Source organism: Aythya ferina (assembly GCF_964211825.1).
Source record: "Aythya ferina genome assembly, chromosome: 6".
NCBI lineage: Eukaryota > Metazoa > Chordata > Aves > Anseriformes > Anatidae > Aythya > Aythya ferina.
The window spans coordinates 15,065,048-15,080,356 of NC_140303.1; the positions used below are offsets into that span (position 1 = coordinate 15,065,048).

Consider the following 15,309-nt stretch of genomic DNA (forward strand, 5'->3'; position numbering starts at 1 on the left):
CATCAGCACCTCAGAAGATCAACCCTCTTATAGTGAGAAAATCCCAAAGGAGTTTCAGTGCTGTATTCAAATTCTTTAGTCTGAGATTTTTGGTCTATACTTGACAAATATGTAAAAAACAGTTTATGATACTCATGAGAGTATAATGCAGACAGAAGAAATTAATCTTAAAAAGAAAAGTATAGCAAGCAGTACTTTAGTGATGATACAAGATTGCCTGTGAGATGTCTTAACTTTTCAATAAATAAATTATCTTTAAAGCTCTGAATACTGTAACATATGAATTCTGTAGTTATAAAGTAGTTTCTATTTTACTTCATTTTAGTGGTGGTGAAAGTTTACCTCATTCACTCCTACTCCTCTGGTGACAGAGCAAACCCCTCCAAAGTAACTTAAGCTGCTCCTTTTGTAATGAAATGTCACATTCCTTATGAACAAATAAAAATAAAGTGAAAATAACTAAGATTGGGCACCAAGAACTTAATGAAAGATTAAACTTTCACACACATTACATGCACATTAATCCTCATCTAACATCAAAAGCTATTGTTTACAGAGTAAACTCATTAAAAGAGTTAATACAACCGAAGTATTGTTTATCCTGTAAAGTCAGTATTAGTCCCAACCCATAAACAAGCCAACCAGAAATAAGCCAACCACATTCCTAAGAAAATTCAGTAACAACATTTTCTTTAAAAAGATAACAATGAATATATTCCAACTTATCATCTGTCAAGAAGGAATTCTGTACTAAAATGTATAAGATAAACAAGAAAAGGAATAAATTTGACAATCTATCAGCATGTACTCATAAGGTAGAATCTTATCAGATACTCTGAGATATCTTTAGGAAAATCAGGTCCAGCCTTGGCCTATTATCCTTTCCAGACTTGATTTTATTTTGAACACTCTCCTCTTTCATTCCAAACAGCAACTATGATTTCATCTTCTTTGGAACCTCATCCTGCAGCACCACTAACTTTTATTTAACTTCTTCTAGTCATTTTTTTCAGAGATTATTTTATAAAATAACATAATAGCAATTTTAGAATTCAGTTACTCAAGTGAAGAAATTCAGGCAAGATTCCTGTAGCAGTCTTCACTCACTTATCATTGTTAGAAACAGAAATATACTTTATTTAAAAAAGAATCCTGCCTCACAGTCATGTAACACTTAGCGAGTTGGTACATCTATTCAGCAAGGGAGACAACCCATGCAAAAAATAATTAAAGAGCACATCATCAGTGCTTTGCATATCATATAAGAAGCAAAATTGGCATTGTGTTGCAATGCCTGTATTAAGACAGTGCAGCTATGGCAGAGGCTCTAGGAAATTCTTCATCCCCTATCTGTATCTTCTGTTGCAGAAGTAGAATGATAGGATCTCATACAAAATATTTGTCATTCCATCCTCCATAGCATAGGTAGGAGAAGGCTCAAAATCTTTATGCTACACAGGAGAACTCACTTCTTCCTCCTCTTTGATTACAATGCTGTGAATTAAAGTATACTGTTACTCAAGGTTGATGATGTGTCTAATGATTCAAGTGGAATTTCCCTCAAAATGCTGTATCTCACATGACAGAAAAAAATCACTTTACCTCTAAAGAAGGAGACCTTCCATTAATAAATGTCACTGCAGCTACACATATGAACAAATACAGTAACTGGAATGCTCTTGTGGCAACACATAATACTGTCAGCTCTGCCCTCTCCTGCTCTTTACTGGAAAAGCAGTACATTATAGATGAGTAGCAAAACTAAGTGTCCTTAAGGGCGCATCAGGAGACATTACCAATATGTGACACTGTCTCCAGGTTGCAAAAACATTAACATTTTATTTTGCATATATATATATATCAACAAAACCATAGTAGATTCTATACGTATTAAAAATAGACTAACACATTAAAAAATAGATTGAACCTGCTGAGGAAGACATGTATTGATGTAATGACTACCAAGCAAAAAAGTAAGCAATATGACACAGGTAGACAAAACCAGTATATACAGAAAAGTATATAAAACTGTAACAGTCTCAGTCATTGTATAATAGTACATACGAGAGGAGGTGCACAGCATCAGCATGTTGTTTGATGTAGTGTTGTCGATATTTGGAGAAATCGTGAAGCATCTGCAGTGGGTCAGGGTGAATATTAATACGATCTCTGTCTGTCCAAGTTTCCACAGCAACAAGGACCACCCTGGTGTTCAGCTGTTCCTTGTATATCTGAGGGCAGAGACAGGACAGGCACAGGAGTAGAACACTGGGTCAAACATGCACAGTCAGCCAGTAAGAGTAAAGCGGAAGGACAAGAGGGATAAATCAGGAGGGAAACATGGGAAAACAGTTAGCTGGTAATGCCTTGGATTTCCTAAAAGTTAATAATCCAATCAACCTAAAACCTTTTTTTATATTAAAAATAAATAAATAAATAAATAAAATAAAATAAACGAGCAAACAAAAAAACTTGCTGCTCCTTTTTTTTTTTTTTTTTTTTTGAGTTATTCAATTTTCTTTATAATTCTCTTTATAACTCTCACGTCAAATGATTTCACTATTCATTTTTGCATAAAACCTGTATAAAAATCAATAAAGTAGAAATGGAAACGTGCACAGGATAATCTCAAAGAAAAAGAAAAGATTTCAAAAAACAAAGGAAAACCAAAGCCAACTCTACAAGTCAAGATTAAGTAACTTCTCAGTTTTCTCCAATAGATGCAAAAATTAAGACACACAAAGCTTGATTTTCATTTATATTATGATCACTTTGTGCCACTTAAGCAACGTGAGAATTAAGAATATTAGATTTTACATTGATTTTAATGTCACTGTAGCAGGAGGCAAGTAAATGACAACCAGGCCCTAACAATTACAATCAGGCCCTAACAATTACAAGACAGCTTTAAAATAACATTTTTAGCTTTGTGCGTGGTATTTGCTACTGAAATAAAACTGCTGCTCACTTTAGGATCAGGACATAAGATGCCAAATTTTATTAATTAAGGTTACTGCAAATCTACGAGAGATAGATTCTTTACCTATAATAGACAGCCTACCAATCTGAAGTATTTCATGGGACATGAAGAACATTTACTGGCCAAATATGCTCAGTTATGATTTGAAAAGCTTTTCATAATTAATCCATTAGCTGCTTAATCTATAAAAATATTCAAAAGTTACTTGGTCATTTCCATAAGGCACCACATTTAAAATGTTTTAATTATATTTTTTTCCAAATCATACCTACACTACACAATGTGAATTGCAAATATCCTCCTGCAGTTATGATAGACATTTATACTGAATAAATTAACACTGGCTTGCATCCTACTGTTTTGTGTCAAGGCAGCTTTATCCTTATTAAAAAAAAAAAAGTCAGTGCATAATATTCAGCTTAGAAGAAAAGGTAATAAACAGTAAAATGGGAGAACAACCAGACAAGCTCAGTTTTGTCCAAGAACTTTTAAGGAAAAAGAATACGAATATGCTTCAGTGTGAGGGAGGCAGTCTAAGAACATACCCACAGAAGTGGTTAACTACTTGAAAGAAATCAATGAAATTAAAACTCAGAAATTATATATGGCTGGATCAATAAAGCCTTTACTTATGTTTGCTGAGATGAAAACTATACTTCCTGAAGTGAACAGGAAGGAAAGGATGGCATAGAGAGCAGAGAAACTGAAAGTCCCTGAAAGCCGGTATCCTTTCTCCCATAATATTCAGTAAGAAATACAGCTACCTCCTTATGAACATAAGGGAATAATAAGGCAGAAATCCCTGCTCCTTTTCATGCTCCATTTAAAGAAAAGGCCCCTAGGACATCATTTTGCAAAATCTCTATGACTAGACTGAATTCTACACTGGAAAGAAGCTGAATATTTCTGTAAATATACACACGGCAAATAAAAATGGAAAAACAGAAGGAATAATCAGAGAAAGGAAAAATAGTTAAATAGTTGTTTAAATGCAGTAGAAATACAAAGAAATAATGATCAGATAAGAAGATGAACCTACCGCCTTTTGAAATGTGCAATATGAATTGTAGCAATATTCTTTCTATTATTTATATTTAGTATTTTCAGACGGTTACATAAAACTTGCCTAGTTCCCACTTCCAGTATTTTCTGTATTCACCTAAATTTTCAATACATGTAATACTTCTTATGTAAGACATTAAATACAAATACTTTATTGCTTCCTCCAAGCAAAACAAACTATTGACAATATTTTGCTTTGAATCTTATCACACAGTTCTATTGGTATTGATAACGTTACATGCAATGGGGACTTTGAGTCAGAATTTGGTTAGTCTGCATTCATCACTACCAGAGAATCCATCCTGCTTTCCCCTACTGACACAGCTCTGAAAAGAGACAAGGTCAAATTTTTCCAACAAATCTTACCTGTAGTTTGTGTGCTTCACAAATAGGAGTATGGTATCTGTATTGGTGGTACCCATTTATGATGCACTACAATGGGATTTTAGTTTTAAGCTATATAGATTTATAAAAGAGAATTTTTATTTACACCTTCTATTTTTCTCTCAATAGATATGTATATCCTTTCTGAATTACACCTGCAGCTTCAACTACTTTAGGTTAGTTTTATTTCATGAATCTAAACTTGATTGCATCTCATTCTTATGCACTGGATAATGCTGAAAGCTCATTCAAGTTTGAAATCCACCCTGCCAAAGGTAGACTCTGGAAGGTGCAAGCTTTGAGAAAAATGCCAAGGAAAAAATGTTGGTTTCTTACACATTCACCCCAGGCTACTTTTTTGCAGAGAAGCTGGAAATGAGTTTTAAAATGCAATTTTTATAGCCGCTCATTTTCTTTTTATCTGGTATCTGCTAATGTTAATTTTTTAAATACAGAACTAAACTAATGAAATTAGTGATACCATTTTCCAAAGACAAATTGATACTTACAGCATCTACAAGGTTTACCACAGATTTTGCAAAATTGTTTGTGTATGCATTTGAAGAGCGATGCTTTTTGAACTAAAAGGAGAAGAAAAAGTAGAACACAGTGAGAATTTAAATATTTATTACTAATTCATTACTTTTATAGCAAAGAAGAAAAAATAATATTTTAGGAAAGACAAAGGGACAAACTCAAAAACTTTGCAGATCACAGCCTATAACTCATATTCAAGAATCCCTGGAAAATTTTGGAAACCATGTCTGCTAGACAGCCTTTCACATCTATTAAACAAACACGTAGCCACAAAAAATATCCCATCTAGAATCGAAGTTCAGGTGTTCAAGACAAAATTCAAGGTAAACTCATTGCCTGTAGAGCTCATAAATATGACCTTATGACAGAATGCTGGCCCACCAGACCCTTCCATTCAAAGTCAATTTTTTACCAAAGACATGCTATAGAAGCTGAGTGTGAATCCATGACTTGAGAAAAACTGTAAAGTTAAAAAGGGAATTTGCATTATACTATGATTTGCAAATAGGATAAGTAAGTCTTCAAAATTTCATTAAAAGGGAACAAAAACGATGCACAGAACAAAGAATGTAACAAATCTTCTCAAAAAATATTCTTACTAATTTCAGCTACTGGTTAAAAACAGCACATGGCATTACCTAATGAGCAATATCATCAAGTTCCATGAAAATGCCAGCTATTCCCACTTTGAAACATGGTACCTCGGAGTCCTTGAAACAAGAGGGTCTACACTCTTCTCTGAACATCTCAGGAGTTACTCCCATCAAGAGAAGTTAGTTAGATGATCAACTACCTTCCTAAACTGGAATTACAGACAAAAACTCCCTGGTTTCCAGAATTACAATTGAAGTCAAGGTGAAATTAAACTTGAAAGACATCTATATTTTAAAAATTAAATAATCTGTATTTCTCAAATTGAAAGTCAAAAGAGTGTTACCAAGAAATTTGACGCCTCCACCACATTAGGTAACATTTTATCCACCCCTGTAAATTCCAGTTATTTTTGCACAAGCAATCTAGTTTTATACAGACAAAACGCCATAGAGACAACAAAGTTCACCAAACTCTTTAATGATGGCTGAGATTCATTCGACTACAGTATTTTCTACATTCACTGTCATTCACTGCTAAGTTCCACAATGCTGTCTTACCAGTATATGCACAGCTAATTTTAATACACAAAGCTCCCCTATTACTATTCTCAAACCTAAACACTTTTAGCTGCAGTGCTATGGGATTCTGTTTGCTCTATGGAGATCCAGGATACTTGAACAAAAATAAGGGGCGAAAAGGGTTGCTGTTTTGTTTTGAGGCAATCCTAAACTTTCACAGAGTGGAAAGGTAAAATTACAGACTTTGAACATGTTCTTGGTTTCAGAAGACTAAAGGTCAAAATCAATACCAGCATATGACATAACGTCTCTAAATGCAGCTTCTCTAACAAAAATAAAGCAGAGTTAAGTCTGTAAAAAATACAACCTAGTTAAATACATTTAGGTGCATCTTTAGTGCTACAGGAAATTAAAACTGTGTGGAAATAGGTAATATTAACCACTTAACAAGACAATGTCCAAAGAGGTTCGATACTTCTTCCAACATATAATCTTGCTGCAGGAGAAATCTGCCCTCTACCGGTAAGCAGAAAACCTTAAAAGGACACTTAAATTCCTGGACTTAAGAAGTGTGAACACTTCCTTATGTATATCCAATTTACTCATTAAAAAAAAAAAATCATTACCTGCTTCTGAGTCACTGACAACTCTGAAGCAAATAATCTTGAGTGTTTGTGTTCTGAAGCTCTAACAAATAAAACGTGCAAGGAGACACCAGTGAGTGTCTGTAACAAGCACAGGGAAAAGGATGGTTGTCAGTTAAGCATGTCTGTAACAAGAGAGGCCAGAGGAAACAGACATAGAAATGCTATCCGTTCATAAGAAACACCAACCACAGACCTCAAACAAGATGACAAAATATCCACAAGTTCAGTTACTGTACCCTATCACTATACAACTAGTATGTGAGCACTCTTAGAATAGTTTCCTACCAGTTGGCTTTGTAAATGAAAACAGTTGAAGAAGTTCTGTCCTAGTCTTCCTACCCATTCAAATTCCCTCCACATTGCTGATTTGACACAGATTAAATATAGGTTATTTTTAGCCCAGAGTATTTCTATAATTTATGAAACAGAAGCAGGAAGGTTATATTATCTGTCTATTCAGCACTGGAACGAGTACAAAATACTTCATCCTGCTCTGATACCAGCTATTCTTGGCTCTTTAAAATTGTCCCTCAGCACTGACAAAAGGGCCCACACTACAACAACATAAAACCACTGGGAAAATATGCAAGAGTGATAGATTTAATGAGCTCTTACAGAAATTTAAGTTTATTTTATTTGTACATAGAATAAGCTTGAACTGTTTGATCAACAGAATTTGATTTATAAAAAGGTCTTCCTCACACAGAATCAAAATAATACTAAGACTAAGCCAACTGATGACCCTTAGATGCTTCTAAGTCAAATAATCATTGAGAAAGATAAGTGATACAGAGTAACTTGCTGTTGGTTGCAGCATATTCTTCATTACTAAAAAAAACTTTTAAACCTATACTGAATATTTTCATTGCAAATATGTTCTGATTAAAATATAGCTGTTGGACTCAATGAAGGAATTACTTCAGAAAAGTTCTGTAGACCATATTTTTAGACTACCAAAGCAGTTTAGTCTACCATAGTACAAAATGACAACTACTCATCAGAATAAAGCACAGCTCAAGGGTTACATGTTCTATGACTTTTACGTATAAACACTCTACAATCCCAGCTATTTCTTTTGAACCTATGTCTACATCCTCCAGTACAAGTAAGACTTCTGTGGTGTAGTTCAGAAAAAGGGATGACATTTCCTCTTTAAAAGGAAAGACCCTGAAGAACACAGCTGGTCACTTTTTCTCCTCATAATTCTTACGGAAAAAAGGTATTTTCACCAATTTATAGGGACATCTGCATTTTACCAGAAAAATTTCAGAGAAAATTTGAGGGAAGGAAGGTTGAAGGAGAAAATAATATGTAACTTAAAAAAAATAAGACTGGTATCAACAACAATCTGATTTCTATTCAGTAGTTTACTGGTTAAAATCTTTCACTACGAAGACGTAGGATTCCTGTGATGTGGAAACTGAACAAGAATCTCACCCTTACAAAACATATTACTCTCCAGTCAGCTCTCTTCTGATTTTTACAGGGGTATCATATTGACACTTTGATAGCCTTACTTGGCATATATAGCAAGAGCAATACATTTAAATAACAAATGTCATCTGATCTCATTTTTTCCAGTTATCCCACTGGACAAAAAGGAGGAAACAAGTCATATATTAAAAAAAATACATACAGACAGTTCCTGAATGAAAGAAACCACTTATCTTCTACTTCACAAATTGTGTTTATAAGCATGGAATAGCCATGAAGAATCATGAGATAGTTTTGTCTACAGGCTTTCCTGCATTAAAATTTAAGTTAGTTAAACTAAAGTCAAAGTAACAAATTCTGACCTCTTACTTTACCTCTTTGAAAACAGGATATAATTATGGGCATACTAAATTTTCTGTGTAATACCATGGTGTTTCGGACATTATTTAAAAACAAAAGTGCCATAGAAAAACTCAAGTTACATTCAGCTTTGTTAGTTATTATGGCCTGGACTAGATCTTACACTATTATCATTAACAGATGCTCATAAATGAGATCTTTGACACAAAAGTATATATAATGTACAGTGCTGTATACCACTTTACAAATAATAATCAAAAGAAATCACTGAATTGATATACTTACCATTTTATGGTCATTGACTATCATGAGCTCCAAATATTTCATTTCTTCAAAGATACCACGAGATGCCTGATGGATTAAAGAAATTCTCTGAGAAATCATAAAGATGCAGTGATTTTCAAAAATAAGTGCAGCTGCTGATATAACAGGGTTACTTATTATGTAGGGTGTGCAAGCCTGTAAGAACTGGGTCAGACCTTTAACTACAGTAATTCATCATAGCTCCACTAACTTAGCAAGTTTTGATAATTGACACTGGCTGAAAATCTGAGTCACATCATTAGGAATAAGTTTAGAATCTACTTTTTGGTTCAGTGCAGAAGCTGCCACTGCTTCTCTGCTCTCTGATTTTCACAAAGGAGAAAAATCTCAAACACTAGAAACTCTTAGTTTACTATTCATCACAGATTTAAGGAGAAAGTTAGTAAAAATAAATAGGCCCTTAAAAAATATACCAAGATTGTATAAGACAGTGGAAAAATACCAATTAATTTCCTTAAACTCAGTTATTTCCCAAGCTCTCACGCATATGCACACTCAGATCATTAGGACTATCAACTGGGTTCTCTCAATAACCCAGTCAAATGAGATGTCCTTATTTGGAGTTCTTCTTTGATCATACTACTTAACATGCCAAATGAAAATGAAGTCACGTACCTTCAAATAGCAATACCTCATCCAAAATTAATCTTTATAAACAAGGAGACTCAAAACCTAAAACTCACCACTTTCTAAACTCATTTTCACTACTGAACTTCTGAGTTTTGCTTTTAGAAGAATTTTATTGTTTTATTGATAATTGTATTATATATCAATTTTAAGCTACCAAAATAATTAAATAATAAAAAATTAATTATAATAATGAAATAAAGCCCCTCTTCACTCAAGTCTGAAAATGAATGTTTCTGGCCATGTTTTTATAAATGGTCTTAACGCGGGGTCACATTTCTACTCACTGCTCTCTTTCTTCTCTTTCTCCTCAGCCACTGTAGTTCAGAGAGAAAGGGCCATTCAGAACTAGAATCAGTCTCTGTACAAATTAGAATTGAAGAATTTCATAGCATTATTTTAAACTACTGATATACAGTGTCTAAACCAAACGTGGATTAAGATCACCAAAATCAGAATAACCTTTGATATTGAAAAGTTCATTCTTTTAAAATACACATTAAATATTTCATATAAAAACACAAGCCATTCAGAAATCTAGAGTTAGAATTAAAGCATGCAAGGGGAGGTAGAAAGATTGCAAATTTGGCTTAGGACATATGTTTTCTTTCATTTTTTGTCCTCAATAGCATTAACATCACTGATTAAATTAATTGATTTGCAGAACTCTAAATACGTGTCTTTATAAGCCTTTTAATCTGCTTTTGATTCCACTACAATAATTGTGAAACAATTTTAGTATTTATTTTTCAAGTTTTTCTAAATAATCGGCAACTTTAAATAGACTCTATTAGCCTAATATTCAAATCGTTCAAGTTATACGTACAATTATATCCAATATTGAAAAACTCATAAGCAAAAACATACCAAGGTCCCGCAACTGCTTGGAGGCTTGTGTTCCATAAGTTCTCTGGATCATATGTGGCCTACTTTTGCTTTCCTGGTAAGAAAAATATATGATATTTTATTCTACTTAATAATTAGCAAGTGAAAAGTGAGGTATTTCTTTCACTATTTATATTTTTTGTTATTTTTTGCATGCAAACATAGTACTGATTTGGCATAGCACTAATTTGAAAAAATGCTTGCAATCCTAAGTAAATCATGGAGCTTCTCTGCTTCAGCCCATTCACTGTCCTGCAAAACTCATATCACAGTTGGTTTTGAGATTACTTGAAAAAAAGCTCCTTTAAAATCCTTGTGTTAGAGAATATAAACCATTTACTTATATAAATCAAGTTAAAGAGCGTGTATACATATATATATATATATATATATTTAGATGAAATTTTCCTCTCCCAGAAGAAACGCAAGGATATGCTTACTATTTATGACAAAAATCTATCTTCCTAATTGCAGCAAAATGCAAGAAACTAATCAATATGGTATCTTTAAGAGGCTTTTTTCACCCTAATTGTTGAGTACACCAATAAAAAGAACACTTTTAATGCATGCTTTCTTTAGAAGTCTGACATGCTCCAAATTATCACATTTTGGTATCTGCTCTAGAAGATACCTGTCTTTTCTTCTATAACACCTCTTCTGCAGAGGCTGCCAAAACAAGCAATTCTTTTCAAAGGGTAAGATGCTACTGTTCTGTAATTTCTGTGAAAAATACCCAATGAACAGAAGGAAAATACAGCATATTTTTGCCTTATTTTTCCCCCCATTGGAAAAAGATGTTTTGTGTAACACCTGCCACAGTTAAGGTTAATCAAGCTGACTAACCTACATGCTGAAGCCTGTGGCCCAAGATATTTATCTCACATAGTACAATCAAAGTATGAGCTACTGAAAACTTGGCAGCTGTATTATTTTGATCTTCAAAAGTTTTGAGAAAAATACTTATCTGTCCTCTTATCATTTAGAATTCTACCACTTGAATCCTCAACAAAATTGGCAGATGGTGTCTCACTTCTTTAATTTCTCCTCTGACTACTATATTTATACCATTGTATAAATAACATTTCCATTAATTTACTGTATCTGTACCATCAGTTTTTAACCTTACAACCTATGAATACATGTTACATCAAAATGCATTACATGGCTTAACACACGGCATGTAATATGTTTTTTGAGGAGACTGAGAAATGTCAGTCTTTTTAAATGTAACATTTTTTAGCATCTGTATTGTTTCCTTTAAAATCCAAGAGTTGACCATCCAAATGATACTGATTCCTCTGAATGTTGATTCCATTTCCTTGAAAGCTTCAGGAGTCAAAGATTTTGTAGATCTTACTCTGGGCTACAATTTCATCTTTATAGTCACTAAAACAAATCAGTTCTGCAGCATTATGTTACTTATCATATACTGTAAGTACTAAAACAAGGCAAATTTGAGAGATGTGATACAGCATCTAGAACAGACCCTACAGACTAAGAATGATATGAACCTTAACATTGTCTCAATGTTGCAGATTCATTCTGCTGAAAATCAGTCAAATCTTTGAACCACTCTAAAGATAGAAACCTACCTGTTTTTATTATCACCTGTGAAATGTAGTCAGTTCTATTAGCAGATAGTTCTAGGAACAGTTGTATTTAACGACTGAAGTGAATACTTGAAAAAATAATTATAGGTAATATATTTGCGTAAGTAAAATCCCAAATCACATATATGAATGTGACTATGCTGGATCAGAATAATTTAAGCTATACAGTGACTTAACACGTGTAAAGTCTAAGATACCCAGATATAATTATCTACTTCATTAAACTCTTTCTGGAAACACGATAGATCAAACAGCAGTCTGATTCAGCTTCAAATTTGGATCCAACTGCTTTAAGATAGATGATTTCCAGAGATCCCTCCTATGAATTTATAAATCCTTTATTTCAAGTACTAGAGCAAATTAATAAACACTTTTTGACATTCCATAGCCATTTGCTATGGAATGTATCTTACTACTCTACTTCCAATATCTAAACGATTAACAATAAAAGAAAGAAAAGAAAAGAAAGATCTTAAGCAGCTCATGCTTGCACATTTCTTGCCTTAAGTAAATTCCAATCAGGTATTTTACAATACTTTTGTTTTCCTTATGAACGGATAAGTCAGGTCACATGTTTACTGATTTATTCTAATACTTCTATTTACTATTTCTTGAGCACTCTCTTTAGCAAATTAAGTATAAAATCAGATCAAAATAAACTTACTGTACTGTGGGTCAAATCCATTGGTTCTATCATGTACAGATAGTTTCTATCTTCAAACATGCCACTAGAACATAGGGAAACAGAAGTGATAGTTAGGATTACATGGGAATTAACCTGACTCCAACATAAGATTTTTGACTAAATAAAACCAAACTTGGGGCTGAAAATATCATCAATATTAAAATAAATTCCATATAAATACATTTCCATTCTATACAGCAAAAACTAGTATTTTTTTTTCCCAGAAATCAGGCACATTTTCATGAAATAACACTGCATGTAGTGGTGATGTAATGATAAAATACCAGAGAGTAAATATTTGACCTTGGAAAAAGGGAGTCCTAAGACTCATATTAGCATGCAGAATGAGGTGAGTAACAAATCCTAGTAAGGACTAATATCTCACATTTTTTTTCCCTGCATAATATAATAAAAAGATCAATTATTCAGTAGGCTAACAGAATCATGCATGAATACTGTGCATACTGCTGAAGTACAATTATTGTTTATCCTCCACCTTAATAAGGCATCTTGGTGAAATATTTATTGCTGCTTGCCATACTCAAAAGATTTCATGAGACAGTATCAAAAGACTTTAAATCCAATGATACTAAAAAATGTGTTAGCAGTTTGGCATAGCTGGTACTGGTAAATCAAAACCCCAAAAATCTTTGGGCCTAGAGAATTTCAGTCTATCACGCGTTAAGTGATAATATTCAAGAGCAGTAATTAGTTAATAGCCTTGTTTGAAAAATGAGAAATACACTTACTGAAGACCATTACAAGTTGAAAGAGCAACTTTGGAGTCCTTGACACCTCTGATATTTCCATGGTAGTAACAATGCTCTCCACCCTATTCATGTATTAAAAGAAAAAAAAAAAAAAAAGAAAATGGAAAACTCATGGAAAATTACTCTGATTTCCTGTCTGTTGCTTAAAACCAAGGAGAAAAAAAGTTCTAACATCTTGCATCAGATAAAATTTCAGAAAAAGCAGTGATTGCTAAACTAAATCCCAATGACAAGTTGCTAGTAAGAGAAAATTGCTAGTAAGAGAAAAACTGTGCACAGTAAAGACTAACTTAAATGTTCAAGCCATAATGTGAGTTATTCTCTTGTACTTACAATGCTCTCACAGCATTCTCCATCTTTTTTTTTAAAACACATTTTTTTTTGCTGTAAATTGATTCCGAAAAAACGTTATGTAATGCAGGTTATATGAGTAGTGAGTTATTTCTTGATACCTTCCAGATCCGTTCAAATTACAAGTAACACAGTGCTCATCAATCAGCTGGCATGTGTTTGGCTTGGATTTAGATTCTACCAACTCAAGTTTGATTTTGATGTCTCTAAAAATTTGTTAATTAAAATGTTGTATCATTAAAATGTAGGTACCAGTATTACTGATGATGAATGAGCCAGAAGGTGAATACAGCTTATCAACACTAAAATGTACAGTTGCATTTTTACTCTGTAGATCAAAAGGGTAATAAAGGTCAACTCTTGAGTTTAACTACATAAAATTCAAAATTGATGCAAAATCCAATTATTCAAAAAAGGTAGGATTTTTGTGATTTTCTAAGCAAATTAACAGTCATATTTTAGACAAGATCCTGGCTTTGAAAAAGTAATAACATTTAAATTACCTACAAGCATGTTGAAATGTTAGAGACTTAAACAACAACAAAAAAAAAATATTACGCAAACTACAACTAAAACCTCAGTTCTGAAAGGCCTTAATTATTTGAAATAAGGGAGGAAGACCCTGATGAATGCTACAGTGCAGGATTTGAACAGTCAATAGCTGCAGGGATTAGGCAGAACAGAATTTGTTCAGAAGTCCTATCAAATGGGTGTTCAATGAAACTGAATATAGTCTGCCATTTCTCCCCAGAGAGATAAGAGAAGCTGCAATATGGAGGAACAAGACAAAACAAGAAGCAAAATACCACAGGAAACATTTGGTGCATACTTAAAATCTTCAAGTTCTGATTCTCAAAAGCCTTGCTCAGATAACATATGAACTCTAGTGAATGCTACATGCTTTCCCCGAATTCAAAGTGCAACTTTGCTGGATTGAGAATTGCTACCCAATCCTCATCATAGAGTGCGCTACACTGACCACCCCTCTCCTAAAGCAATTGGCTCTTGACTAAGCTCTCCTTAAAGTGGGCAAAGAAGCAACCTAATCGTTGAAGGGGACTTCAGGCATGCTCAGAACACATCTATGAGAGTGACAAGGTTAAGTTCCTCACATAATAGAGTTGCAGTGGCTTATTAAGTATAGAGCATTACATGAAAATGCCCTTCTCAACATTTAACACAAGTTTTTCATTTCTTAACAATTTCCCAGGTCACCTTGAGGAGAGTTGACTCCCAGCTCCTCACTTTCCAGAAACGTGCTCTAGCTCCAAAGCTACTGGCTATTTTGTGTCAGAGTACCCTGTGTGAATCACACTGAGGCAGTTTCCTTTTGTAGAAAACAGAGATTCATGAAATCAGAAAGAGGAAGCACAATTTTATTCCCCAGAGGCTAGGAAGCTTCTAGGAAACATCTTAACAGCAGACTACAACAAATAAATGATTTAGATGGGAGATTCAGAAATAATTGTTTTGTCAAACCATCATCTACTCACATGCAAGAATAACTAGTGTTAAAATAACTTCATGAAGATCTTTTTTAA

The 15,309-nt window shown here is 33.5% G+C and overlaps 1 protein-coding gene across 14 annotated transcripts in view; it reads right to left on the reverse strand.

Moving 5' to 3' along the window:
- Nucleotides 1-15,309, reverse strand: part of ADAM23 (ADAM metallopeptidase domain 23) — a 72,752-nt gene that overhangs the window by 35,450 nt on the left and 21,993 nt on the right. For 10 of the 14 annotated variants that reach the window (XR_014694500.1, XR_014694501.1, XR_014694502.1 and 7 more), the window contains exons 5-13: nt 13,397-13,479; nt 12,627-12,690; nt 10,335-10,407; nt 9,755-9,828; nt 8,802-8,867; nt 6,702-6,800; nt 4,936-5,007; nt 2,065-2,231; nt 343-427 (exon numbers count right to left, since the gene is read on the reverse strand). Coding sequence is in view for 11 of the 14 variants with exons in the window: in XM_084524143.1 (XP_084380269.1) it covers nt 343-427; nt 2,065-2,231; nt 4,936-5,007; nt 6,702-6,800; nt 8,802-8,867; nt 9,755-9,828; nt 10,335-10,407; nt 12,627-12,690; nt 13,397-13,479 (783 nt within the window). In the remaining 3 variants the exon portion in view is untranslated. The remainder of the gene's footprint in view (nt 1-342; nt 428-2,064; nt 2,232-4,935; nt 5,008-6,701; nt 6,801-8,801; nt 8,868-9,754; nt 9,829-10,334; nt 10,408-12,626; nt 12,691-13,396; nt 13,480-15,309) is intronic. The other 4 variants (XM_084524145.1, XM_084524150.1, XM_084524144.1 and 1 more) reach the window with 1 other exon arrangement.